This window comes from Belonocnema kinseyi, chromosome 3 (assembly GCF_010883055.1).
Source record: "Belonocnema kinseyi isolate 2016_QV_RU_SX_M_011 chromosome 3, B_treatae_v1, whole genome shotgun sequence".
Lineage (NCBI taxonomy): Eukaryota > Metazoa > Arthropoda > Insecta > Hymenoptera > Cynipidae > Belonocnema > Belonocnema kinseyi.
In genome coordinates, this window is record NC_046659.1 from 94,171,731 (window position 1) to 94,199,459 (window position 27,729).

General features: G+C 30.3%; 4 protein-coding genes across 6 annotated transcripts; 3 read left to right on the forward strand and 1 right to left on the reverse strand.

The window, feature by feature from the left end:
- Positions 1-3,862: 3,862 nt before the first annotated feature.
- On the reverse strand, positions 3,863-7,388 carry LOC117169068 (quinone oxidoreductase-like protein 2). The gene is made up of 8 exons (XM_033355179.1): positions 6,866-7,388; positions 5,469-5,702; positions 5,179-5,370; positions 4,922-5,106; positions 4,728-4,819; positions 4,518-4,644; positions 4,300-4,429; positions 3,863-4,087 (listed from the first exon to the last, which is right to left on the reverse strand). Exons 1-8 carry the CDS (start codon positions 7,109-7,111, stop codon positions 4,037-4,039), a joined length of 1,257 nt encoding a protein of 418 aa, XP_033211070.1. The 5' UTR covers positions 7,112-7,388; the 3' UTR covers positions 3,863-4,036.
- A 69-nt stretch (positions 7,389-7,457) lies between these two features.
- Positions 7,458-9,463, forward strand: LOC117169224 (small integral membrane protein 12). Its single transcript, XM_033355483.1, has 3 exons — positions 7,458-7,513; positions 7,636-7,806; positions 8,881-9,463. Exon 3 carries the CDS (start codon positions 8,884-8,886, stop codon positions 9,139-9,141), a length of 258 nt encoding a protein of 85 aa, XP_033211374.1. The 5' UTR covers positions 7,458-7,513; positions 7,636-7,806; positions 8,881-8,883; the 3' UTR covers positions 9,142-9,463.
- Positions 9,464-10,128: 665 nt separating this feature from the next.
- On the forward strand, positions 10,129-16,964 carry LOC117169653 (vacuolar protein sorting-associated protein 53 homolog). 3 transcript variants are annotated; one of them, XM_033356128.1, is made up of 13 exons: positions 10,129-10,215; positions 12,624-13,024; positions 13,145-13,265; positions 13,347-13,483; positions 13,581-14,019; positions 14,115-14,464; positions 14,548-14,703; positions 14,787-14,912; positions 15,829-15,907; positions 15,985-16,133; positions 16,231-16,396; positions 16,495-16,641; positions 16,717-16,964. In XM_033356128.1, the coding sequence occupies exons 1-13, from the start codon at positions 10,129-10,131 to the stop codon at positions 16,873-16,875; spliced, it is 2,517 nt and encodes an 838-aa protein (XP_033212019.1). In that variant the 3' UTR covers positions 16,876-16,964. The 3 variants fall into 3 exon arrangements, with proteins under 3 accessions (XP_033212019.1, XP_033212020.1, XP_033212021.1); XM_033356129.1 differs by having other exon boundaries at positions 14,118-14,464; positions 16,717-16,875; XM_033356130.1 differs by having other exon boundaries at positions 10,182-10,261; positions 16,717-16,936.
- A 2,514-nt stretch (positions 16,965-19,478) lies between these two features.
- LOC117169415 lies at positions 19,479-27,420 on the forward strand. The gene is made up of 7 exons (XM_033355786.1): positions 19,479-20,071; positions 22,578-22,825; positions 22,916-23,085; positions 23,171-23,329; positions 25,469-25,711; positions 25,782-26,933; positions 27,009-27,420. Exons 1-7 carry the CDS (start codon positions 19,845-19,847, stop codon positions 27,252-27,254), a joined length of 2,445 nt encoding a protein of 814 aa, XP_033211677.1. The 5' UTR covers positions 19,479-19,844; the 3' UTR covers positions 27,255-27,420.
- The last annotated feature ends 309 nt before the right edge of the window (positions 27,421-27,729 follow it).

The window sequence follows — 27,729 nt, forward strand, 5'->3', positions numbered from 1 at the left end:
GGAATGGAGAATTGACAGGAAAGGGTTGTGCTTCAAAAGAAAATCGAAGGATAAGATAATAAATAAGGAAGGGGAGCTTTTAAGAGACTGGATGACGGATAGAGGCTGGGCTTTGACGAATGGTATGATAATAGGGGATGAAGAGGAAGAGTATAAATATATAAGCAAGGTAGAGGTATCGGTGATGAGACTATGTAGTCATGAATATGCTAGAGTGAGAGGAGACGGAGAGATCCGCAGTGGAAGGAAGGATAGAATCAGACCATCCGCCATTAGGGTTTTTGATAAGGGGGGGGGGTAGAATGGTGGAAGGCACGGTCGAGAAGAAGTATCGTTGGGGGAGAGGTTGATCTGGACAAGGGAGGCGATAGAGTAGTATCAGGAGCAGTTATAGAAGGTACCCTTTGAAGTGAAATCGGTAGAAGAAATATGGGAGGATTTGGAAGAGAAAATTAAAGGGTGTGTGCAAAAGAAGATATTCAAGAAGAAGAGGAAAGGAATGGTAACACCGTGATGGGATAGGGAATATAGAAATATGGAAAGGAAGGTAAGTAGGAAGTGCAAAAAGTGGAAATAGGGAACTGCGAAAAGTGAGGAGTACGTAGAAATGAGAAAGAATTTCAGATTTTTGTGTAAGAATAAAGAACAGGACAAGAAGACATATCTGGAAGATAAGTTAAGAAATGTAAAGACAGTAGAGATGGAGAGGTTGAATGGAGAGGAGATAGAGACACAGAAAGGGAAGTTAAGAAAGGCCAAAGCCAGCAGGGCTGGACGAGATAGAGAACGGAGCGTGGCTGTTTAGTTCACAAAAGTTTAGGAAGAGGCTGAAGGAGGTAGCGAAGAAAGTATGGAGAGATGAAAGATTCCCAGGAGGGTGGAGAAAGGGCCTAATAGTGCCACTGTATAAGAAAGGAAATAGTAATAGGCAGGATAATTACAGATGGATTACGCTAATGAATACGGCGTACAAAGTATACGCGATGGTGTTGGCTGAGTGGCTGTAGAAGGATGTTGAGGGGAAATGAATATTGCCGGAGACGCAGGCAGGCTTTAGGGCGAGTGGGAGCACTACCGACAATATTTACGTTCATAAAGGCACGTGGGGGTAGAGAACTAGCGAAAAAGAGTTCAAAAATGTACGCGTTTTATCTGGATCTTAAAGGAGCATTTCCTTCGGTGGATATGGAGAGAGGCCTGATCGAGAGGCTAAGGGACGTATATGAAGAGACTTAAGATTAATTAATAGCGGATATGGAAAGTAAGCTAGCGACAGAAGTGGTAGTAGGAGTTAGGATAGGGTGGGTTAGGGTATGTTCACTCACATATGCAGATGATATGGTGCTGCTAGCAAAAAGCGAGGAGGCCTTAAAAGAGATAATGAAGAGGTTGAGAAGATACCTTGATAAGAATATGCTGGAGCCTAATGCGGAAAAGTCAAAGGTTACAGTGTTCAGGAAAGGAGGTGGAAGGCATAAGAGAGGGAAGTGGAAGGGAAAGATGGTGTAGGAGATGAAAGAGTTTATGTACCTGGGCTTCCTGTTTCGTACGAATGGGCGAGTGGATGGTCATATAAAAGAGAGAGTGAGAGAAGGGCAAATGTAGTGATGAGGCAGGTGTGGGGTTGGGAAAGAAGTTGTTCGCAGATGATTTTGGAAGGAAAATGAAATTTTTTTAGTCGATAATAATGAGTGTCTTATTTTATGGATTGTCAGGAGAGAGACAGGGAGAACAAGTTTAGGTATTATAATGGGAAGTCGAGCGTGTAAATATGAGGAGAAATTTTTAGAAGAGGGTGCAAGTAAGCTCAGGTTAGAAGGTTTTGGTTGGAGAAGAATAACAGGAGAGGGGATGGGAAGATGAAGGTTAAAAGGGAAAGGTGTTTTAGAACGAATGGATTGCAGATGGATGAAGTGAAAAGGATGAACGAGGAGAGAAGGTATATGAGATTGTTAAGAAAAACGGCATGGAGAGAGAGAAGACAGATAGGAGACCATAAGAGAGTCAAGGTGTAACTGGAACTGTGGGTGTATTATGCCAAGGGAGAAAGCGCAATATCTGTGTGAGAAAGGAGAGAGAAGAAGTCAGGAGCTTATAGCGAGTATGAGGTGCGGATGCGTGTCAGGTTTTAATAGGTTGTGGCTTTCTAGAGAGAAGAAGATGTGTGAATTGTGTGGAAAGGAGATGCAAAAGTGAAGCACTGATTGGAGTAATGTAAGGAGGTATAAAGGAGTGGGATAATTATAGAGGTATTCTTGCATGAAGGGGGGCGAAGGGCATTAGCATAGGGGAAGGGGTTGTTGAGTAAGATGCAGAAGAAGAGAAGGAAGGAGGAAAGGAGAAGGAAAGATTGTAAATAGGAGGAAGTAGGTGTAAGAAAATTTTAAATATTGTAAACAGGAGAAAAGTATTAGGTATTAGCCTGGAAGGCAGAAGTTGGGAATGCGAGGCAAAACGAGTAAGTAGGGACATGCCTGCGAGGCGAGGCGAAGCGAGAAAGGCAAGACTATAAGAGCGAGCGGTGTTACAATTAGAGATAAGGTGTGGATGGATGTTGGTTTTTTTCAACCAATAATACAAAAGTTAATTTTTAGGTTAAAAATATATACTTTTCGAAAGGAAGAGAACAAATTTTTAACAAAATAGAAAATTTTGAACCAGAGGGGATTTTTCAACTAATAAAATTAATTTAAATAATAGTATAAATAGTTCAACTTTCAACCAACAAAAAAATATTCACCAAAAAAAAAAGCTTTAAAATAAATTTTAATGTCCAAACAAAAAGATTATTTTTGAATAATAAGCTTTATTTTTATGAAGGAAGTTGAATTTTCAATCAAAATGATTAAATTTGTACCAAAGAGTAAACAAGGAGAATTTGTAAGACAAAAATAGGAAATGCAGGGGAAAGACTGTAATCCCTGTAATGGTATTTATGTCTTATTATAAACTTTTTAAATAATGCTTTTAAAAATGTAAATAATTCTCACAAGTACAACAATTTATACATGTTTCTTTTATATGAGTGGTTCAAAATAAAGGATTTATTTACAGTTTTCCTACTTTCTGCAATAATTCGTTTAATATTATGTATTCCTAGACTAATCTTTCTGTAATTATTATCACATATTAATTTGTGTAATAATTTCCTGTAAAGGTGAAAAAATTATAAGTAATCCATTATATAAAAATTATAATATGCCTATACTAACACTAAATTTCCTATATTTTTTAAGGAGTACTTAGGATTAGAGACTTATATTACGTACACGGAGAAAAATTTCAAAAGATTAATTAAATTAAATTTTAATCATATTTTGAAAAGCGCTTGTAAAATAAGGCTACATTAAATCAAACAAATATGTTGAAGTTACGAAGCGAAAGCATTTATGAAAATTCAAGTTGACTAAACGACTTAAAATCAATTCAGTGGCTCAGGGCGACTGCTAACAGTCTACGTTCTTCTTGCTAATGCTTTGTTATCATTTGTTTTGCGAACGACATAATCACCGGTTATACGCGACCATTTGTTGGTAGGCAGTTGGCAAAGACTTTTACTTTGGCCAATCCGCGAAGTTCGCCGGCAGTTCGCAACAGACGCTCTAGTTTCGATAAAAGGCCATTGGGCAATCGATAATGACCGAGGCGAAGTTAATGCGAACGGCTACCTGAGAACAATTTCGTACGCTCAACGTCATTCTTTCAATTTATGTATCAAACACAAATCCCGACTCCCGCCAACAAATAATCTCAAAATATAATGGTTTATAGATACTTTTTTCAACCCAGAGCAAATGTAAAAAAATATGTCAAAAACTCAGTCTTGTGGAAGGAAATGACTGGTTTCATTATTGACCGAATCTTATGTTTTATAATCGTATTTTATTTATACAAAAATTGTATTATAATTTGAGTTGTCTTTTCTTAAACCTAATAACATTTTTTCTCTTCTTTCTCTGGTTTAGATCTCATTTCCTACCAGATCGTCGGTAGCCACAATTACACTGTGGAAGTGAATAGATCGTCAATGCTGATCTCATGTTTTGGTAACGAGTTTGGCATCTTTGTCTTTCAGGTCAATCACAACCTGCAAAATTCGTTTTTCATTTTTTAAATTTCCAAACTCGTTTCAATCTTCATATTTTAATATTTCTTGGCTAATTGATTGATTTACTCAAAAAAAAAAATAAATAAACAATAAATTAATTAGAATTATCCGGATCATTAACTTCGAGAATTGATTAAAGCAGTTGTTCGTTATCCTAAAATCATTTTCTGGCCAAACAAAAAATAGTTTACCTTTCCACAAGATTTCTTATCAATAACTGCCTTCATCGCGTCATTAATTTTGTAAAGACCAGCTATTAACGAGCATGATGGCTTGATAAGTCCCTCTTCGAAGTATGATAGGGCGTCCTCGCCAGCTTGGCTAATAAACAATATAATGCAGAATATAATAGTACCTAAGAATAAAAAGGCGTTACAGGGTATACAAAATTACAGACCATGCATCTTACCGATATAATTCACGGTTATTCTTCCTATACTCTCGAAGGTTGATTCCCGTGACGCTGAAACCACTCTCCTTATTATCAGCCTGCGATTCGTCTTTCGTTTCGGCAATACCAGCAATGACTACCTTTCCTTTCAACGAAACTTGCAATTGAGTGCTTGTATTCATTATATTAGCAATAATAAATTAAACACAATCAAACGTTAAAGCTCACCTTCGCGTGATAAGTACTGGACTACAGTTGCAAAATTATCATCTCTCAACATATCTTTTGATAGTGTTTTGGTTTGATAAATATTGGTAAAGCTACAAAGATAATTAAAAATTACATTTTGGCCGCATTTTTTCATACTTGAGAATTATTCGTGCTGAAAATTTTAATTAAATAAGAAACAAAAGCAAACTCACCAGTTTAACATTTTTTTGAAACGTTCACCATCGTCCCCCTCAAAGATGCCTTTGATATCTAATTCACCAGCGATCTCTTCAATCTGCTTAATCAATTTTTTCTCGCTGTACTTAAATGCAGCGAAAGCTCCTTTTTCTTCTCTAACCATAGTCGCTGTTTCTTCACTAGCACAAATTGCAATCGCCTGAAAGAAAATGGAATGAATAAAATGTTCGTAATATTAGAAATATAACGTCAGTGATTTTGAGATCAAAACCTTGGCTCTATAAACATTTGTAGCAACATCGACTGCAGCAAGACCAGCGCCTCTTAATCCAACATTAATCAAAGTTGTATCATGTTCTTCCAGGGCTCCACAATTTTCGAACCCTATTAAAGCAGTCATGTAATTTGCGAGTAGAGTAACAGCGTCTATCGATTTCACCGAAGATGGTAATTTCCAAATATCCTGGAATGGCATGAAATACGAAGCGTGTTAGTAATTCATCTTTTTCGAGTTCTACTTGAGGTTGTATTTGTGTGGGTATTTTATATCAAGAAACTCACGCCGACTTCGACTACACATTGCTCGGCAAAACCACTAAAGCGTTCTTTATTTAAAGCAACCACTTTGTCACCGACTTTGTAGCCAGTTTTCTCAGCCTCTGGTCCGACTTGAATAAGCTTTCCAGCTAGTTCGAATCCAAGAACAAGAGGTGGGTTGAGTTCAGACTTGTACGAGTTTTCACTGAGAAGTACGTCTGGACCGTTACAGGCACAATAATTTACGTCGATAAGTACCTATGCAAATTTCGTAACTTGTAGTGACTTTAATAGCTAGACAAAATCTTTCATAATTAATCATAAAATTGTAAGTTTAAATTATGCAAAATCAATAAACACAACTCTATTAAATCATTTATTTCCCCGAAAGAATTTCTTCATTTGACTGTAGGTGATGTTGTTAAAATTAAAGAAAAAAAGTTACATAACTTATAAATAATATATCTTTCAATACATTGATTATTTTTGCATTTGAAATTTTATTGATAAAGCACAAAGCTGATTTAACTTTAGAATTTTGTAAAAAACATGACAGTTTGTACATAAAGTGAAAGATTACTATGTGAAACATTATTTAAAAAATGCAATGATTCCAAAATATTAGATTTAAAAATATCTATATGAAATATATTGTTGTATATCGACGTTCGTGATTTATACTCTCCAGAGCTTAGAAACGTAAATAACACATGTGCCCTATAACGGGTTACACCTTTAAGCCAGAACCGCAGAGTGAAAGTTGTCTAAATCACTTTTTAAATTTGCGAAATATAAAATACAAATTTTTAATTTCGAATACTAAAGGCAGTCTGAACTATGTACATTTTACATGCTTAAAATGTTTTGATTCTTACTATGTGTTTGCAGAAACAAATAGATTATTTTTAATTCTCTAGAAAACTAAGTATGCACATGGATTCATAAATAGGTTCTAAAAGTTTAAAGAGATCGAGAATACAATTAAAAAATACCTTTAGTATAATAAAGAATATAATAAAATACAGTATTATACAATTTAATTTAAGCATATACATTTTTTACTTCGGTTAATGTAATTCTGCATTAAGAAAATTATGTATTTTTCAAAACAATTTATAAAAAATTTTATCATTTCCAAGAATCACATAATTCAGAAGTACAATATTCCGCACTTTTCTTATAAATCGATTTTCTGTAATAATATGGAATTTTAAACAATTATATTCTTTCTAATATTTAGAGGAGCAAAGTACAGATATGTTATATTCAATACAACAGTTTAATTTTCAGAAAACTTAATATTTAGAAGTGAAGAATGTTAGCGAGAAATTTGATGAGTGCACGGAAAAACAGTAATGTAAAAAATAAAAACGGAGGATACAAAATAGGTCTTTAGATTTCAGTTTAAATTATAAACTTACCTCATTAGGTTTAAGATTCTTAGGGGCTGGTATATTTTCAATAACAAGAGGAGCACTATATTTTTTAAGAACTGCAGATTGTATCATACCCGGTATTGGCTCCGGAATGGCCGTCAAAGAATCTTCGACATCCTTATTATTGTGAGCCAGTTTTCCGCTGAATCTGGCCGTGGCAACCGAAGGCATTGACTTTTTAATACACGTGACACAAAAACGTGATATAAACGGTCGCCCTAACACCGACATTGTTGATTAAATGTCTAAAATTGCGTTGCGAAAACTGAGACTCAGCACTTGTTAAACAAATTAACATAACCTCTTAAAACACACAAATCATAAGTCACAAAATCTAATGTAGAGCAAAGAAAACCACAAAATAAATCACCTCCGTTTATCGCATATTTTTTAAAATTGTCCAAATTACTTTCAAGTTTATGCCTAAGCGTAAATCTATTTTACATATTAGTAAAATTAAAGCAAAATTACGAGAGAAGGAAATATATGTCAAATTTTTAACATCTCAAGCACTACGTGCTGCCAACCTTCCAAAATTGCTCTCTTGAGTTAAGCTCTGTAGAGCTAGATGGCGTAAAGACTTTTTTGAATGCATTTTGTAAAAGGCTCTTTGCAAAAATAATTAAGTTGTTGGTAAATAAATTTTATGTTTTATCAGAGATGAGCTTTTATAGGCGTAAAGAAATCACTTTTATACTAGATTTACTGGAAATTGTTCGTAAAATAATGTTAAGTTTTTCAAATTTTGTCTGCAGGCATATCTATTGAATGTAGTTAAAAGTTTGTCAGTGTTGCACCAAACGCCATTCGCCGTAAGGACAACAAACGTAATTTTAGCACAATTTAGAGCAGCATACTTTAAAAGGACACACAATTTGTATATAAAAATAGTAAACTTTATTTAAAGTGTTTCTAATCTTATAGCAGTAAGTGATTTAATATTTTATACCAAATTTGTGTTTATTTCATCAACATAACCTTACTTTCAAAGCATGCCTTCAAATTACTCATTTTCATACAGAATATATCGAAAGATCTTCTATCATATAGTTTAAATAACAATGGTTGTGGAAAAATATATAATATTCAATGTTATGGTTTGTAAATTCGTGCGTTATTATCTATATAATATCTACCATTATATACTGTATTATACTTATAGGTTGTTTGTTTAGATTCATTCAATTATTTTATACATTCTAATTCAGTGTATCGAGTGATTTTTTGTATCTGCATGCAGCTTAAAATAACCATTGGTGATCATTTAACAGGTAAATAATCTTTATCAAGACGATTTTCATTAAAAGTTAGATTCGACATGGGTATAATTGTGATACATTATAAAGTTAGACTTTGATTAGTGATATTTCAAATATTTGAGAAGATTCTAGTTTAAAATATTTTTGGTTTTCTTTGGTAATGTGTCGATGATTACAGATTTCCATAATTATGGGTAAGTATGACACATGTATTATTATGTACATTTTTTTCCATTTTTTTATCATTTACAGAATTATTAATGGCAAAACAAGAATTGGATTTCATTAATTTAAAAAATGTTATTTTCCTTTCTTATTTATTAAAAAAGTGAGTTTCATTAACCTCTCCAACTAATCTGGAACTATAAATGTCAGATTTTCGTATTTCACAATGAAAACGAAAAACAAATATCGCACTTACCCCTTAGTCTGATGTTTAATTACCCTTTCGTAATTAATCATTAAAAATAATTAAATTATTAAATAAAGAAACCGAATATTCACGGAAAATATGAAATTTTCCTTAATTTCTAAAGAAAAATCTAATAAAAGGTAAGAATAGACATTGGATTAAAACAATAAATAATTACAGCCATTATGTTGTAATAAAAATTAATAACTAATTTATTTTTTATTACAAATTTTCTCTTTCACACTAACATTGTTATCACACGTATCCGTATCGACCCTGAATCGAAATTTAAAACTACACATTTCTTGATTTAATAACTTATTTTTTAGATCATGTGGCCCCTTGTAGCGGGAGTAATTAGACGCTACATTCCAATATTAACATTTCCGGTTGCCTTAGTAGTCGGTTTCATTGGTTATCACATTGAGGGGAAAATATCTAGAAGATATACACCTTCAACGCCATCAATATCTGAACAGCGCATGGATCGAACTTTAGAGACAGTGTCTTCGGAAAATGAAAAAGCAAAGCCGAAAATACATAGTCCACTGGAAGTAAATTTGTCACCGTCTTTACAGAGTAGAAATTAAAAATGGAATATGTTTTGAAAAAAGAAATATACTTTTGAAATTATATTCTATAAGATTAAATACAATTAAAGGGAAATTGGGTATCCTTTGTCATATTTGAAAGCAACTGCGTTATGCTTACAAAACCATTAGACTGATCATATAATTTTCCTAGAATTACGAATCTTTTATTTCCTTTTATTTATATACATAGTTGGTCGCATTTTTAAATTTCTGTGAAATCTGCGATGATAGAAACGCTTAAGCGATTAAAATTTAAAGTAATTATTAATCATGTGCGCGTACTTGTGTATAATAAAATATAGTGAGATTATGTAAGTAATGAACTAGATTTTTATTTTAATATAATCATTTGCCTCAATAATAATTTGGATTTATGTGTTGTAATCCTATTTTATGAATACGATATAATATTTTAAGATTCATTTAATTAGGAATATCTCTAATGTGATAATCGTTCTTGATCATTTTTATATTTTAACTTATTACATTCAAAATTTCCTAAATGTCCAAGAATTATGTTGATAGCATTTAAGAGAAGTTACAGCATTTTTTTAAACAAATGCATGTCATGATTAGTGCATATAATTTTTACAAGCACAGTCTACAGTGAAGTAAACATTTTTATTTATATACTGCTTAATATGAAAAATATGTTTTCTATTACTTTGCAGTATTTTATCATTTAAATTTAGAACTCGTGAGAATTTCTTCGAGCACTTAAACTTTTTAGAACACTACAAGAAGGAATTCCCTCGCGGAACAATAATATAAGAATAGGAAAAATGGTCATTCTGTTTCTGCCTTTGCAAAAAATGAAAGAATTATTTTACGCTCTTGCGGCAAGGGTGCGCCACGTGACACGTCATCGATCAGCTGTTTATAGGTTCGGTAACAAGTGGAGCACATGAAGCAAAATTTGTTGTGAAATTAAGTATCTGTAACTCTGACAAAAAATACGAGTCACTTTTTCGATTATTATTTAACATGAGGACCAACGAAGAAGATGAAATTGAAGATTTACGCTCCACGGTTTACACGTTTCCCAGCAGTGTACAATCTGTTATAGAACAGGTTAGAATTTTTGCTTTTTCTGTCATCCTGTCAAATTTGACGTTTGGTATGTATTAATTTCTAAAAACTTGCTATTGTTTGGACTCAATTAAAAAGTATATAGGACTAGAAGATTCAGAGTGCTTGAGTTCTTTAAAAAAAACACTCTATCAGAATATTAAACATACAAAACAATATTTTTAACATCTAATGAAAGATTTCAGGGTTTTACCCCTTTTTTTTAAAATAATTCCTCTTTTTATCCTGTTTTCAAAAAACTTCGCCCTTTTTCTCATTTTCTCACTTAAATTCGAACCTAGAAATCCCGGATAAGTCGGGAATTTTGAAAGAAAAAAATTGCAAATGTCACTGTGAATTTGTGTACAAAGTACCTTAAGTTACTGTCAATAACAATTAAAATTTTAAAAATATATCAATTTAAATCGAAACTGTTTTATATTCCATTTATAAAACATTATATATTAAAAATGTTACAAGATTAGATTTCTGGGGCAAAGTCAGGGAATTTCGAAAATTTAGTTTGGTGTATCCCGAAATTATACTATTTAGTTTGAAGATTTAATTATTTTGTTGGAAATTAATCTTTTTTTCATCAAAAAGTTAACCGTTTTGTTAAAATTGGCCTTTTTCGATTGAAGATTCATATTGTGTGGTAGAAAATTAACCTTTCTTGGTTAAAAATTCATCTTTCTTGGTTGAAAATTCAACAATTTTCTGAAAAATTCGTGTTTGGATTCTGCAACTGCTTTGTTTAAAATTCAACTATCTTAATGAAAATTTACTCGTTTGCTTGAAAATTTAACTAGTTAGTTGTAAATGCAACTTTTGGTTGAAAAATAATTTTTTCTTTAAAATTCTACCATTTGGCTATGAAGATTACTCATTTTTCTTCGTTGGAAATATCTTTTTGTTAAAAAATAGACTTTGCAGCTTGATAATTAAACTGTCTTCTAAAAAATCATACTTTTGGGTTAGAAAGTCATTTAATTGGTTAAACATGCGACTGTTTTTGGTTTAAGTTATATCTTTTTTTTAGAAATTCGACTTTTTGTTTGAAACTTCATTTTTTTAAATTGAAAATTAAACTATTTTGTTTAAAATTCAACTTTTTTTAAAACTCGTATCTTTTGTTTGAAAGTTCAACTATTTGGACATAAATGCAACTATTGGTTTGAAAATTTGGTTAAAAAAATTTTAACTGTTTAAACTTTTTTAATTCCAGTTTTTGGTTAAAGGTTACGCACCTTTCTTGGTTCAAAATTTTCTTTTTTTGTTAAAGATTTGAATTGCAGATTGATAATTGAACTTTCTTCTGAAAAAATCGTCTTTTTAGCTTGAAAATTAATAATAAAATTAAATAATTTCACTTTTTCTGAAAATTCGTATCTTTTACTTGCAAGATCAACTATTTTTTTTATAAATGCAACTATTTGGTTGAAAATTAATAATATTTCGTTGTAAATGCAACTGTTGAGTTCAAAATGGATTTTTTTAAATTCAAACATTTGGTTGAAAATTCATATATTTTATTGAAAGTTCATTTAGTTCGTTGTAGATGCACTCTTTGATTAAAAAAGATTGTCTTTTTTAAATTCTATTATTTGGGTAAAGATTCATCTTTCTTGGTTTAAAATGACCTTTTCTGTTCAACATGATTTTTTTTTAATTCGACTTTGCAGTATGATAATTGAACTCTCATCTAAAAAAGTTATCTTTTTGGTTTGTAAATGTAATCTCTTTTGTTTGAAATTTCGACCATTTAATTGAAACTGCATTTTTATGGGATGAAAGAACTATTTTCTTAAAATTTTAATTATTTTGATGAAAATTCATTTCCTTTGATTAAATGTTCAACTATTTGGTTGACAATTCATTTTTTCTTAAATAAAACTATTTAATTGAAAATTAATATTTGTCTGTGAATGCAACTGGTTAATTGAAAATTGATTTTGTTATAAATTCAACTATTTGTTTGAAAAATGTTATTTTTTGGTTGAAAATGCTTTCTTTTTAATTAAACTGTTTTGATTATAAAAGACAAATTCGTTTTAAATCATTTAACTTTTTAATTTGAAAACTCAACTTTTTTGTTAAGAATTTGTCTTTGGGTTGAAAATTCATTTCTTTTGGTGGAAAATTCAACTATTTTTTTTAAAATGCAATATATATTTCGACTTGAAATCTTAGAAATTTAAAGTGTTTCATATTGAATTCACTATACTATCTATATTAATTTTATTTAAAATATTTTATTTGTTTATTATTCCCCTATTTTCTTGAAAAGTCACATTATTTAATCTGTTTTGGGAGCAATTTGGGCTGTGAAGTCTGTAATGAATGTAGTCCAGATTATATAAATTGTTATAGCTATTTATTTTCCCTTTATAAATTAATTTTGGATTTTTCAGGTTTTACCCAGTAATGATCCTCTCGATCAACCAAATTTTAATACTGTCGACTACATAAATTCTCTTTTTCCAACTGAACAGTCTCTTTCTAACATAGACGATGTTGTCAGTAAAATGGAGTATAAAATTTGTAGCATAGACAAAGAAATTCGTACTGTCGTTCGTGGACAAACGAACGTTGGTCAGGATGGAAGAGCAGCTTTGGAAGATGCACAAAAAGTAATTAAACAACTTTTTGTTCATATCAAAGATATTAAAGACAAGGCTGAACAGTCTGAAGAGACTGTAAAAGAAATTACGAGGGACATTAAGCAACTCGATTTTGCAAAAAGGAATCTCACTGCTTCGATTACGGCTCTAAATCATTTGCATATACTCGTAGGTGGAGTTGATAACTTAAAGTGCGTATCTCTATTATAACAGATAATAATTAATTGTATAAAGATTGAATATTCTATAAATAATGACAAAACATTTTAAGACTGGCAAACATATCTGAAGCGAAAAATATATATTTTCAGAATTCTAACACAGAAGAAACAATACGGTGATATTGTTTTGCCTCTACAGGCTATTATGGAAGTAATGAAACATTTCAATAATTATATGGACATTCCACAAATAAAACAATTATCTGATGAAGTGAGTTGACTAACTTTTATATCCAATTACTTCTTGTATTATTTTCAATCAGATTATATTATTTTAATAATTAAACGACAGGTTCGTCAAATTCACGTCGAGTTGGCTCAACAAATAACATCCGATTTTAAGGAAGCATTTTCAGGTCAGAATCCAAAGCATTTTGCTCAACTAACGAACGGATGTTTGGTTCTCTCTGTCTTAGATCCAAAAGTAAAGTAAGTCCAGATTAATATTGAGACTATACTAACATGTAAGAAATATAACAATTAAAGAATATTGATTTAAAATACCTTTCGTTAATTTGTCCCTTAGGAAAGATCTTCTCACCTGGTTCGTGGGGGTTCAACTCCAAGAATATGCACACCTTTTCGACGAAAATCAAGACTTTGCCTGGCTCGATAAAATCGATCGCCGATATGCTTGGATAAAAAAGCATCTCTTGGATTTTGAATCGAAATTCGGGACAATATTTCCTCTTGATTGGGAAATATCTGAACGTATTGCCGTACAGTTTTGTCACGTAACTCGCGAAGACTTGGCTAAATTTATGCACAAAAGACGTTCGGAAATCGATGTTAAATTATTACTCTATGCGATACAGAGGACTACAAATTTCGAAAATCTACTGGCCAAACGGTTTTCTGGTATTACTCTCGAAAGTCCGGACTCGAATAGTAAAAGTATTATTCCTCCTACTTCAGTCAATGAAAATGCAATCCCTGGAAATCCATTTGAGGAAAATAGTGACAAAGTAAGGAAGAAATTGAGCTAAGTTAAATATGAATGAAAAATTATAAATACGAATGTACTTGAAAATCTAAAACTGTTCGTTTTCTACAATTCTAGCAGACTGATAATGAAAAGCCACCAACTTCACCTTTTGCGAATTTGATAGGAAGATGTTTTGAGCCTTATCTTAATATTTACATAGAAAGCTTGGACAGAAATCTCGCAGATTTAATGGAAAAGTTTGTCACGGATTGCAAATCGCAGCCTCCTGGTGCAAAAGATTCGGATGGCGTTGAAGGCCCGAGTACTGTTCTTTCATCTTGTGCGGATTTGTTTATTTTTTATAAAAAGTGCATGTTGCAGTGCACTCAGCTAAGTACTGGATCCATCATGTTAAACCTTGCTGAGACGTTCCAAAAGTATCTTCGAGAGTATGCATTAAAAGTTCTTCAAAATAATTTGCCTAAGTGAGTTAAATCTTAATTGGAAAGAAATATTTTCATTGGTAAAAGAATAAAAAATTTTAATATTTTATGTGTATGGTTTTTAGGGTTGGCGGCAGTGCAGGGATCGGTACGAGTATGAGCAATATTACACGAGATTTTCGAGACTTATCGACAGCTGGGCTCATACAGAACTTCCAAAGTTTTTTGAAAGAAGGAGAGAATACGAGATTTAGTAAAGAGGAGCAATCACGTATTTGTTGGTAAGAATTTTTTATTCTGGATTTTGAAAGAGGCTTTTAATTGTATTAGTTTATTTTGCTTCAGAGGTTAATATTTGTTTCAGTATTTTGACAACCGCGGAATATTGCTTGGAAACGACTCAGCAATTGGAAGAAAAACTGCGAGAGAAGACGGATAATTCTTATGCGGAAAAAATTAATTTATCTCAAGAACAAGACATTTTCCACAAGTAGTTTTTCCCTAAATATCAAAGACTTTTTTTAAGAGGGGTAGACAACTCGAATTTTAAGTGTACACTAGATTTCAGAGATTGCAAAAAATTTCATCAAGATTTCAGCAGATTTTAAAAAATTTCTAATATTTCACAAATAATCTGAGTATTTCACAAAGATTTTAAACGATATAAAAGATTCATAAAATGTGTCAAAAGATTTCAGAAATATTTCAAAGGTTTCAGTATATTTTAAAAAGATTTCAAATGATTTTACAAATATTTCCATGATTTCGCCAATAATATAAAGATTTAAGAGATTTTGCAAAGATTTCACAAGAGTTTAAAACATTTCAAAAGATTTCAGAAGATGTTAAAAAACTTCAATAGATTTAACAAAGATTTCAACAGATTTGACCAAAATTTTTAAGAATCCAAAAATAATTTAAAGATTTCAGTTATTTCATAAAGATTTCAACAAATTTCAAAGAATTTAAGCGATTTAAAAGATTTATGTACTATTTCAAAAAATGTCAGTAGATTTTGCAAAGATATCAAAAAATTTCAAAATATCGACAAAATATTTTTAATATTTCACAAATACTTTGAAAATTTCAAAAAATATCTCAAAGATTTCAAAACTTTTTACAAAGTTTTCCAATATTTCGCAAATGATTTGAAGATTTTAAAGAGATTTCATAAAGATTTTAAACGATTTACAAGATTTATATCATATTTCAAAAGATTTCAGTAGATTTTTCAAAGATTTCGCAAGAATTGCAAACATTTCACAAGGATTTCAAACATTTAAAAAGATTTCAATAGATTTAACAAAGGTTTCCAAGATTTTACGAAGGCTTGTACACCATATTTAAAGGGTTCGACCCCTCATTTTTCTATATAATAATACATTTTTATTTTATTTTTATTTCAGTGTCATTTCAAACTGCATTCAATTGCTGGTTCAAGATTTGGAATTGGCTTGTGAATCTTCTTTAACTACTATGATTAAGGTAAAAATTGCACTCTTGAATTTACTTAGGTAAAATCCTGAAGAATTTCTTTTATCAATTTAATTTGCCCCTTAAAGATGCAGTGGAGTTCAATTGAAAGTGTTGGCGACCAAAGTGGTTACGTTAGTAATATAGTAGCACATCTTCGTCAAACGATACCTGTTATAAGAGACAGATTGGCCTCTTGTAGAAAGTATTTTACGCAGTTGTGCGTAAAGTTTGCCAGGTACAAGAAACATTTTCAGCAATATATTTCAGAATGATAAAAACACACCATTCTTCTCTATGTGAACAATCCCTAAGTTATCTACTTTTCTTTTCAGTTCATTTATTCCAAAACTAGTGCAACAGTTATACAAATGTAAGCCTTTGAATACTGTAGGAGCTGAGCAATTATTATTAGATGTACACATGCTCAAAACTGCCCTTCTGGAACTTCCATCCACTGGTTGTCAGGTCCAAAGAAAACCGCCAGCCACTTATACTAAGGTAGAAAAAAAACAGATTGTTGTTAATTGTCTCGTTTCATATCAAGATTTTGAAATTATCTCAATTTTCATTTTAATAAAATGATAATAACCTCGCAGATAGTCGTCAAGGGAATGGCTAAGGCAGAAATGATCTTGAAGATTGTAATGTCTCCCACAGAAATCCCAAGTGCCTTTACCGATCAGTGCAAAAAATTACTTCCAGACCTTCAAACTCCCGAATTCCAGAAGATACTCGACATGAAGGTACGTCTCATTAAAAATAATTCTTCGAATTTTTGTCTCATGGATTAAGTTTTTGAGTTACAACTTTTTCATCAGGGCTTAAGAAAAACTGAGCAAGTACAGTTATTGGAGGAATTCAAACAACGGGGAAATTCAGAAGGATATACGGACTCGAGAAATGTTGTTCAGGATAGTCCTGAACACGAAGCAGGCAGAATTAAGAGACTGGAAAAACTCATTAAGAAAAGAATCTAAACTCGAAATATAAATGTAAAACTTAGTTGTTTGTAAAATATACACTCTGTAGATATCCGTATTAATATAATAACTTAATATTTTAGGTATTCTTCTCGTATTATTTCTATAGTTTTCTACCATTCCGGTTGTTATAGTCAGAATCACAAACCCATCTTAATTGTTTAATCTACAGTTGTTAACAATTTATTTAATTTTAATCTATTCTTTATCATCTTTATGATACTCAATTCACATTATAATTAATGTTACTACAGACGTCCGGATTTAAACTTCCATCACTTTTCAGAATGGTGGAATTTATATCTTGGCCAGGAATGTTCAATATCACTTAAAATATCATTCATTTTATGTGACCTGATTTAATGCAATTAATGTAATCAATTATGAAATCCTTCAGTTTGAAATGCGCAATTCTACATTTTTTACTTTTAAAAAAATTCCATCTTAGGATTTCATTTTTAAATGTAGGTACATTTTCAAATTAAAGAACTTTAAAATGCAGTACATATAAATTAATTAATGATTTTTAAATTGAACTGTAGTTTGAGTATTTAAAATTGAACAATAATTGATTTTACAAGATGGTACGATTCTGAATCTGTTAAAAATTAGACAATTTAGCAATTTTAACGTTAAAAATTAAACTGATTCAATTGGAAAGCCTCAACTGTTAAATAAATGTAAAAATTTAACTGAAACCATACACTATTTTGCATTTTTAAATAATTTCAAATTAATAGATTTATAATGAAACGCTTTCATTTAATTTTAATCATATTCCAAAATTGTTTCAGTGTTCAATATTTTATTTATATACCATTCGATTTGTAATTTTTTAATTAAAAAAGGACAATTTTATGATATTCAAATATTCAAAATTTGTAAATTAAAGTGTTAAATTTGTATGTATGAATGCATATTTAACTTCTAATTTTAAAAGTGTTCAGTTAAAAAAACAATTTTTAATCATAAAATTTTTTGCATTGGAAATGTTAGCAAGGTTTTATATTTTTTAACAGAAATATTTGAAGGTTATTTATAAAAGTTGGAAGTAAAATTTGTTGCAGTTAAACGAAATTTAATAAAAAATGTTGTATTGAACCGTATTAAAAGCTTCCATTTTATACGTGTAAATTATAGATTATTTGAATTAAGAATTTTTAGCTTCAATTTTAATAGTTTAAATTAAAAGAGCTCCACCCTAGATAACACGAAAAATTCGGTGAAGATTTCCTGAAACTGTGGCTGTGCAAGGTTCGGCATATTGCATTATAAGGTTTCGACAAAACCCAGTAGGCACGAAATTTGGCGACGTCTTTACGACATCTTTAGGACAACTTTACAATATCCTATGTCCATGTCGTTAAGGTGTCTTTACGATATCGTAAACATGTCGAATGATCTGACGATGTCGTAAAGACGTCGCCAAATTTTGTGCCCACTGGGAAGGTTTCTTTAAAACCATCGACATATAGTACTAGATCCGCTAGCTGCGGCCAAAGAGATGGCACCTTACGGACCATGAATAGTTTTCATAATTACAAAAAAAGAGCCAAAAAAATTAAGATTTTTTAAAATTTGTTTTTTCTGTAAATATGGAAAACAATCATACTACGTATGTCCGCATATGTTTCTGAAGGACCAAAAAAACTTCTGCGCACCCGCGTAGGTTCCATACAATCCTACTGCCCATCGAATTAAGTTTCAAATAAATCTTTCAAACTGTCCTGAAAATTGTCGTGCAATATTCAAGAAAATCTTCACCGAATTTGTTGAGCTATCTGGGACACTTAACGAGTACTTTATGACTTACAGTTCAGTTTTGATTAGACCAAATTACGGAATTTTTAGTTTTAAAAGGGCGAATTGCTTAATTTAAAATACCGTAAAAAAAACTTTTGCGAACCGGGAAATGACCGGGAATTTTAGAATGTAATGAAAACAACCATCCTGCGGTTTTCCAGGTACACTTTTGAAGAAATGTCAGGTCTACTTTTATTTTAAATCCATTCTATTATATTTGATTTTAACACATTACATGGACACGGACTAATTTTTCAACAATTTGTTGTACAACTTTTATTCGATGTAAATGTAAAGGACTTTTCAATATTATTAAATTCTGAACTATTATCATGCAGGGAAATGTTCCAGGAATCGTGACGGTCCCAATAATCATTGAAGTTGGTTATTATTTCAATATAATGTTTTAAAGTATTTTTAATATTTTAAAATCTCAAATAGATTTTCAATTAATTAAAATGAAATAAAGAAGATAAAAAGTCATCATTTTGTCAAAAGTTCCGTTACTTTTCCACGTTTTTAAAAACTTTTTAAAAATTTCATGACTTCTCCAAGTTAACTAGGACTTGTAGCAACCTTGGTAATGTTTAATTTTTTTAACTGAAAACAAGAAAAATTAGATAAAAAAACTAAAATAGATGAGTAGAAAAATTAATGTTTGAAAATAGCGCTTTGTTTTAAGTAGCGCCATCTATTACGATGACGTCAGGGTTACGACTTTAATACGAAAATTCTGATTGGTAGATTTCCGACAAAGTCAAATCTTCATTGGCTGGTTTTACCAACATTGTGCAACCTTCTAACCTAAAATCTGTCAAAATTTCAAAACGGGGGCTGTCCGAAAAAGTTACAAATTTATCCAAATTTATATTGAATTTCGCCTGACACTTGTTAATAGTTGAAGAAAAACTACATGTGTTTAGTTTAGTTTAATGTGTTTCCAAGTATACAGTTTCGTTATCGTTTTAGTTATGTAATCACTATTCCACTGACCACTGTCGACTGTAACAAAAACGCATTTCCTTTGTTGATAACGCAAGCTTCGTCTTCGTTAATTTCAACTTGTAAAAAATAAATCCATTTTTTTTTGTACGATTATAAAATGGGATAAGAAAACGTAGATAACTTGTGTATCATTGTTTTATTAATATAAGAATCAAAAAATGGATTGCAATACTGCTGGAAACAGTTCGCAAAAAGCAAATTCAGCAGATTTTGCCTGTTTAATTTGTGGCGACCGTTTTGTAAGTGAAAAGCAATATTATGGACACTTGAGAGTTCATAAAGGAGAATTCCTGTGGACTTGTGATCAATGCCCTGAGACTGATGTGAAGTTTGATTCTCAGGCAAAATTGACCTCTCACAAGAATTTGTGTCACAACATTGTCAGGTAAATAAATTAATTAGATTTATTAGAATCATTATACCTAATAAATTTGAGTATTACCATATATGTATTTGAAATCGAGCAGTCTGGCATTGAAAATTAAATAAAAAAGTTAGATAAATTGAAAATTGAGCGTTTTATGCGTTTTTATATAGCAGAAAATAGTTCTTTGCCATTAAGGTTATTAAAACGTTTTTGTACTCAACTTTTCTTTATTGCTTACTACTTTTAGATACTTTATAAACTTTTTAAATATGGCTGTTTTTATATAGCAGAAAATAATTCTTTGTCATTAAGGTTAATAAAACGTTTTTGTACACAACTTTTCTTTATTGCTGACCACTTTTAGATAGTCCATAAACTTTTTAAATATTTGAAGAAAAAAGTATCGATTACTGCTTAGGAACTTTTATTTTGCATTAAAAATTGCGTAAAAAGGGTTTATAAAAGAATTCGAAAAAATATTGCGTTTTATGGATGTTTTTGTACAGCAAAAAATGTTGTTTTTTTGCATCAAGGTTATTAAAACACTTTGGCATTCGACTTTTCTTAATTGTTTATCACTTTTGGATATTTTCTAAGCTTTTTAAATATTGAAAGAAGAAAAATGATCAAACGCTTTTTGAAATAGGTGAAATTCAATGATTTATTTGACATATTAAGTAATGTTTGGCAAGTGTTATTCCACATTAAAAACTGAGTAAAAGCTTATTAGCAAGAATTGGATAAATCGAAATCTGTGCGTTTCGTCAAGATTTTTGCAGAGCAGAAAATTTAGTTTTCGAAATATAATATAATATTTAAGTTTATTTTAAACTCAATTTTAAATCTGAAATCTTTTCTCAGAATTATTATTTGTTCTTAGAATTTGTCAATCAAATTTTTTTTTAAATTGAAATGATTTACTTGTATAAATCTCCCACTAAAAATCAGACAAATATAAGATATAACATTGAAATTTAAAAGAAAGAAGACATAACAAGATTGCTGCAATATGATTCCTGTTTTTTAATTGTACAATTTTAAGCTTTCCAATTCAAAATTGCTTTATATTCACACCTAAAATTATTACTACATTTAAAACTGACTATCAAGGTTTTTAATAAGAAATTTAAAAATATTTAATAGCGGATTTTCAAAACGACTGGATAGATTTTTGTACTAAAAAATGTTGTAAGTATTTCAAGTTTTAAAAATGATATTCTTTCTATTTTTATTATTGATGTAGGTTTTTTGACCAGGGAAATTAATTAATAATTCTAGAAGTCATTGGTTTCGTCTACTGGTCCTAATAAATATTTAAATAATATTGATTAAGGCCAGTAGCCAAACCAATGACATCTAAAATTATTAATATTTTTTTCTAGTTGGAAACTTTCAATAATTAAAAAACGCGCGAATTATAAAAAAGGGTGTAATATTTCTCTTTCGGCGTTATCCCGGCTTTCGCCCGATGCTCCCGGTTGAGTGGCCACCCTGAGATCAGAAAAAAATCATAATTTCATCAATTTTCTTATTTAAAGTCTAAAATATTTGATATATGCATCTTAAATTTACAAAATTTATAACTGAGTTTTTACCAAAAATGTTATGAAATTGCACAATTTTAACGGATTTTTCTCAAGTTTACGTTAAATTACAACAAAAATCGTAATTTTCTTTTAAATGTAACGACATAAAACTTCCGTTACTCGAAACGTACATTTTTTCACAATTTTCGGGATTTTCAAGTGCAATTTATCTGCAAATTTCGTACTTGTAACTGAAAATACCAAAATTTTTAACATAATTTTGCCGAAAGAAGAAAAATCCCGAAAATATAATTACGAAAATCGATACATAATATTAAATTAAAATTTTTTGGGGAACTTTAAATATTTGTATTTAAAATTTCATAAATTTATTAATTTATATTATTTTAGCATCGCTGATACATAAAACTATCATTCTTGACAAAAATTCATAAAAAAATAAGTTTATCTATATGAAAGAATATTTTTGCAAGAATGAAGCTCACAAGATATGTCCCGTATATTACTATGGATCTAAACAAAGTTTTAATCAAAGGTGGTCTTTTTGCGAAAATTTATTTTCATTTTTTCGAAAAATGTACGCTATATACAAACTACCATAAAGAAAATTAAATTATGTCGATGTATTCCCATTATTCAGCCCTTTAACAAAAATTTTCGCTAATTTTCTCATAAATCAGCAAAATATGCAGGTGGCTCTGAGTTCTTAAAGAAAAGTTCATTGAAAAAGAAAAGATGCGTATCTTATTTTGGCTTCGAAAATGATAATATATTTTAGTCCCAAAAAATGCCGTGTCATCGCCAGGGTCAGAATGTCCGATTTCATATGAAGTCGGTCTATTATATTTTTATTTTATTTGCATGTTAATTTTATTTTAACGCAGGCTGCATTGTAATCAGTTTTGGTCTTTTGATGTTTATAACATTTTGATGTTTATTATATGTTTATATATATTATTTATTTTGATTTTGATCAGGCCTCATAAATGCCAAGAATGTGGTTTAGTATTCGACCGCGCATCTCAATTAGAAAATCATCAACGAAGTGTTCATTTGGGTGAAAAGTCTCACATATGCCAAATTTGTGAAAAAGGATTCTTTCGTAAAACTGACTTGCGCACTCATACTAATATACATCTTGGAACAGATGTCAGCATATGTGAAGTTTGTGGAAGAAGATTTAACCACGTGTCGAATCTAATAAGACACAGCAGAACTCATGCTGGTAATAAATTATTTATATCTTTCTCAATCGTAAAATTACAATCAGTGGAAAAGATTTTCTTTATTTTTACCTCATTATAAATTTTCATAGGAATTAAACCATATCCTTGTACGGTTTGTGGAAAGCGATTCACTCAAATCAGTTCCTTGGCAAGGCACAAAAGAATTCATGAAAGAGGAAAAGAAAGGAGTGATAGTAATTCCCAAGATACTGGCAATAGTGAAACTAATTTAAAAGATCATGTATCCGAATCTAATGAGGTAAACAATATTTAGTTGTTCAAAATTAATTTTACTATTACATCATAATTAATTTTTTTAATCACATCAAATTTAATATTTTTAGATCACGAAAGACGTTGGCACGAGACAAAAGAAAATAATAAAAAGACGACATTATTGTAAAGTTTGCGGGGAGAGTTTTCAATTTGCTCTTCTCCTGAGAAAACATGAAAAGGAACACATGAATAGTTCCACAGCTTTCGATTGTAAAAGTTGTAAAAAGGTAAGGCGGTTTACGAGAAATTCATTTTTAATTGCAGAATTAATTTCATAAGGCAGAGGTCGGATTATGCTACTTTCTGAAACTTTTTGAAGAAAAGTGCGACTAATCCAATTTTTCCGCTTTTCTCAGAAGTTCCCTACACTTAATTTTAATGACAATGAAACTTAAAAAATTTAAATTCAAAACTAAATAAAATTGTACAATTTTAATTGAGAATATTAAATATTTAACAGTGTCTTATTAAAACTTTATAATCAGAAAAAATGTTTCTATTAGAACAGCTTTGTAATTGAATCAGTTCTGATTTTGTGAATCTATATTGAAAGCTTTACTATTATCAAGTTGGTAGCATTAACAGTTGGATATTTTTAGGTCAAAAACGTTTAAAATCAATGAATTTCAAAATATTTACAGTCTTTACACTCTTTTCTCTATTGTCCCTTTTTCAAAGAATTCCTGCTTTCAACATATTTTCAAAAAAATATTCCTTTTTCTCTTTATTTCGCTTCAATACGATCTGAATTGATAGAACCCAGTACGAAAATCCAACTACTTTCGGCGGTAAGTTCGGTCTTTTGGTTAAGAATTTCACTATTTGGTCAAACACTTAATTATTTTTTAAAATGCACATTTCTGGTTCTGAAATTTAACTGTTTTGTTGAAAACGATCTGTTCGTTAAGCAGATATTTCCAACAAAAATTGAAAAATTTAGAGCATTTTCAAAATTTGATTTTTTTTTTAATTTTACAAAAATCGTTGTCAGAGTTTCTTATAAATGGGTAGAAAACTTACAAATTATCCAAATACAATTTTCAATTTCGATAAAAATGAGAAAAGTTATATAGTTTTGAAAATTTTTAAAATGTTTTGAAAAATATGAACAAATATTTTTTCTGATATGTTAGGAAGTTTAATTTAAATTCTTCGCTAGATATAAAATATATTTAGAAACTATCTGAGTAAAATTTTTTTAAATTTGTTGTAACATTTTCTGGTACAAAGCAAAAAGACTTGCAAATTATCCTAATGATATTTTAAATTTTGATAAAAATTAAAAAAGTTATATGCTTCGCAACAATTTGAAAAATTTTAAAAAAAAACGAAAAAAAACTTGTTTTCAATAGATTAAGAAATATCAATCCAAATTTCTACTAGATATAAAATTTATATAATTCGAAACTATTCTCATAAAATTTCTTAATTAGAAAAAATTCAAAAAGATCGATCATTTTTAAAAATATGTAATTATTGTTTTTAAGAGATCCGTAAGTTATATAATGAGAATGCAATCATCAAAGCCATACGTGCTTTGAGAACCTTTTTTCAAAACAAATCGAAGAAAAATTCAGTTCCAATTTATGGCTTTAATATTTCAGAAGTCTAAATGATAGTTTTCGATTTAAGTTATAATATTTATGATATTTGAACAAATGTAGTTAATTTTTTTTATCAAATGCAACTGCTTTTTTTAATTTACCTCATATTAGATACAAAATTCGCCCTTATAAATTAAAAGTTCATCTTTTATGGCTAAAAACGGATTTTTTGTTGAAAATTCATCTATTTGATTGAAAAATCGTGTTTTTTAATTAAAAGTTCATCTATATGGTTGTAAATGCAAATTAAATTGTTGTTGAAATTCAACTATTCGGTTAAAAATACATCTCTCTTCATTAAAAATCACCTTTTTTGTTGAAAAGTCATTTTTTCAAGTGGATAATTTAACTGTCTTTTTAAAAAACCACCTTTTTAGCTTGAAAATTCAACTTAAAACTTTACTGTTTTTTAAATTATTCGAGACTTAACTTAAAAACTCAACTTTTTTGTTAAAAATTCATCTTTGAGAGCTAGCTTTTTGGGCTGTAAAATCTGAATTATTAAAAAATAAATAAGTACATATTGAAAAGATGAAGTCTTAAATATAAAGTCTTACTTTTTGTGTAATTTCAAGTTTAAAATGACTGATTTTTTGTATTATCTTGCAAAACTGAACGCAACTTTTTGTGGACTTTTTTCAAAATTTCGTACGACTTTCTTTATAATTTTATCGAAATATTGCGACTTTTTTAAGTCTACTGGCCGATCTGAGTCCAGATAAGATTAATTTAAACTTTGATGTAGTCAATGCATATTTACAGAGATTTGAAAACTCGGAGGATATTAAGGAACACAGTTGTAGAGGAGTAATATGTACAAGAAAAGTAGAAGCCAAACGCAATAAGAGTAGACCCAAATCTAAAGAAATAATTGTTGATCAGAAAAATGTCCTCAAAGAAGTCGAAAGTACTGTTGACAATGATTTAATTTCCACAAAAGAATTGACGCAAGAACTTAGTGGCGATCAAAATATGGAAGCTGTGTTATACGTTACAGCGGAACAGGTAATATATTTTCTTGTTTAAAAATATGTTCTAATAAACAGAAGTAACGTTATATGAAAACAAATTTCAGATGGCGCATATTAATATAGAGGAATTCGAAGACGCATCTTCCAATTTATTGCGGGATCATATATTGGAATATGCGAATACTTCTGACGTGTTTGACACTTGTAACAACGAACATGTCGATTTAGAAAGAGAAGTCAGCGCTCTGGCCACCTATTCGGATATAAATGACTTAGGGATGGTAGTTCCAAAGATTTTAGAAATCGATGGTTTTTCGGAGAATCAAATTGATATGAAACAAATCTCAAAAGAAAATGTGAAATGTCGATATACCAAGTTAGAATTTCAGGAAAGTATTACAACATCTCAGTATTTTTTAAACATAGAGTCGCAGGATGCTAACATTAACTTAGAAATGGAGTACATGGATACCAATGAGATTGAGCCGACTCTTCATCTTGTACAAAGCGAAACCGGAGAAGAATTTTACGAATTAGCGATGGATAATATTTCCGAAAAGCCGCAGGCCAAGTCTTCCGAAAGCATAGAAGAAAGTATAATTGAATCTGTGGAAAATTTGCATGATTTGGAATTATTTCGAGCCGATGTCCAATCAAATTTCGAAGTTTATACGGGCGATAATTTTGAGAGCTTTGACAGAGCGAATTATGAAAATTGTGCCAAACAATTGTTAGAATTAGTGCAATCTGAAGAAAGAAGAGAGGGGGGCTCAAACTGTTTAGCAGACAATAGCGAGAAACTCTTGGCGTTAATTGAGAACCCAGGTTTTAGTGAAATTAATGGTAAAGAAAACCAAAACGCTGAAGGTACTGATTCAAACGAGAATTCTTCCTCAATCACCGGAGAGGAATTTGATTTTGAGAACAATTTCAACCCAAGTCCGACTGAAAACGTGAAGGAAAATAAAAAATCTAAGAGTGAGAAAGAAATGCAAATTAGAAAGAAAAAAAAGTACAGTGAGGAATTTTATTGTTGTTTCTGTCGAAAGACACTTTCTTCGAAATATAATTATGAACAACACATGGGGCTTCATTATAAGGAACATCAACGTTTCCATTGCAAAGAATGCAGTCTGTCTTTCGCCTGGAAATCGACCTTGAATAAACACATAATGAATAATCACAGACCGGATGGTCGACAGACTTTTGCCTGTGACATATGTCCGAAAGTTTACTACGATATTGCTCTAGTAAATGTGAGTATAGAAAAATTTCTTAACTAGCATTCTTTAACTGCTGCTTTTTAATTCGTTTTTTTTTTAATAAAACAGGAACACGTTAAACGGGACCACCTCAAGGAAAGGAAGCACGTTTGTCCTATCTGCGAAAAATCTTTTTTCAAGAAATTGGATTTAAAAACACACCTCAGAACGCACACGGACGATAAACCATACCAGTGCACTTTCTGTGAAAAAAAATTTTACCATCTGAGTCACGTAATTCGACATGAGCGTATTCATACTGGAGATAAGCCAGAGAAAGGTTCATTGAAAGTACATAGGCAGAAGCATCCATAATAATAAAAAAAATTAATAAAAATATCTACTCGATGAGGATCATCCTGATGCGATTAAGGCATTAGAAAATAATTAAATGGTATATATATATTACCTAATTAATGGTGATTAGGTATATTCTAAATGATGAAGACTATTTTTTACTAGCTTCGATATAACTTTTGTAATAAAAGGGGAAATAAAATAAAATTATCTTTTTCTTAATCCTTTATTTACTTTTCATAGTTTTAAAGTTAGAAAAATGTTAAAACACGAAAATGTATGTTTAATTATTACATTTATATGAGTATTTAAGGCATACTTTGAATAAAATCAGCAATTAGGATTACGGGCTAAGTTGATATTGTTATGTAGTACTTTAAACAAATCGAACGTAGAAAATCCATGCATCCAAAATTATAGATACATATAACGTTAAAGTTCAGTAATAGCAATAAAGGACTACAATAACGTTATAAGGACTTTAACATCGGTA

Bases quoted from the DNA above. Each gene is read 5' to 3' on its own strand.
- LOC117169415 (XM_033355786.1), top strand. From the start codon at position 19,845: ATGGATTGCAATACTGCTGGAAACAGTTCGCAAAAAGCAAATTCAGCA. The intron at 22,826-22,915 runs GTAATAAATTAT...AAATTTTCATAG, and splicing joins ACACAGCAGAACTCATGCTG to GAATTAAACCATATCCTTGT. The intron at 23,086-23,170 runs GTAAACAATATT...TAATATTTTTAG, and splicing joins ATGTATCCGAATCTAATGAG to ATCACGAAAGACGTTGGCAC.
- LOC117169068 (XM_033355179.1), bottom strand. From the start codon at position 7,111: ATGTCGGTGTTAGGGCGACCGTTTATATCACGTTTTTGTGTCACGTGT. The intron at 5,371-5,468 runs GTGAGTTTCTTG...ATGCCATTCCAG, and splicing joins AATGTGTAGTCGAAGTCGGC to GATATTTGGAAATTACCATC. The intron at 4,820-4,921 runs GTGAGTTTGCTT...TTATCTTTGTAG, and splicing joins TTCAAAAAAATGTTAAACTG to CTTTACCAATATTTATCAAA.
- LOC117169653 (XM_033356128.1), top strand. From the start codon at position 10,129: ATGAGGACCAACGAAGAAGATGAAATTGAAGATTTACGCTCCACGGTT. The intron at 13,025-13,144 runs GTGCGTATCTCT...ATATATTTTCAG, and splicing joins GGTGGAGTTGATAACTTAAA to AATTCTAACACAGAAGAAAC. The intron at 14,020-14,114 runs GTAAGGAAGAAA...CTACAATTCTAG, and splicing joins TTGAGGAAAATAGTGACAAA to CAGACTGATAATGAAAAGCC.
- LOC117169224 (XM_033355483.1), top strand. From the start codon at position 8,884: ATGTGGCCCCTTGTAGCGGGAGTAATTAGACGCTACATTCCAATATTA.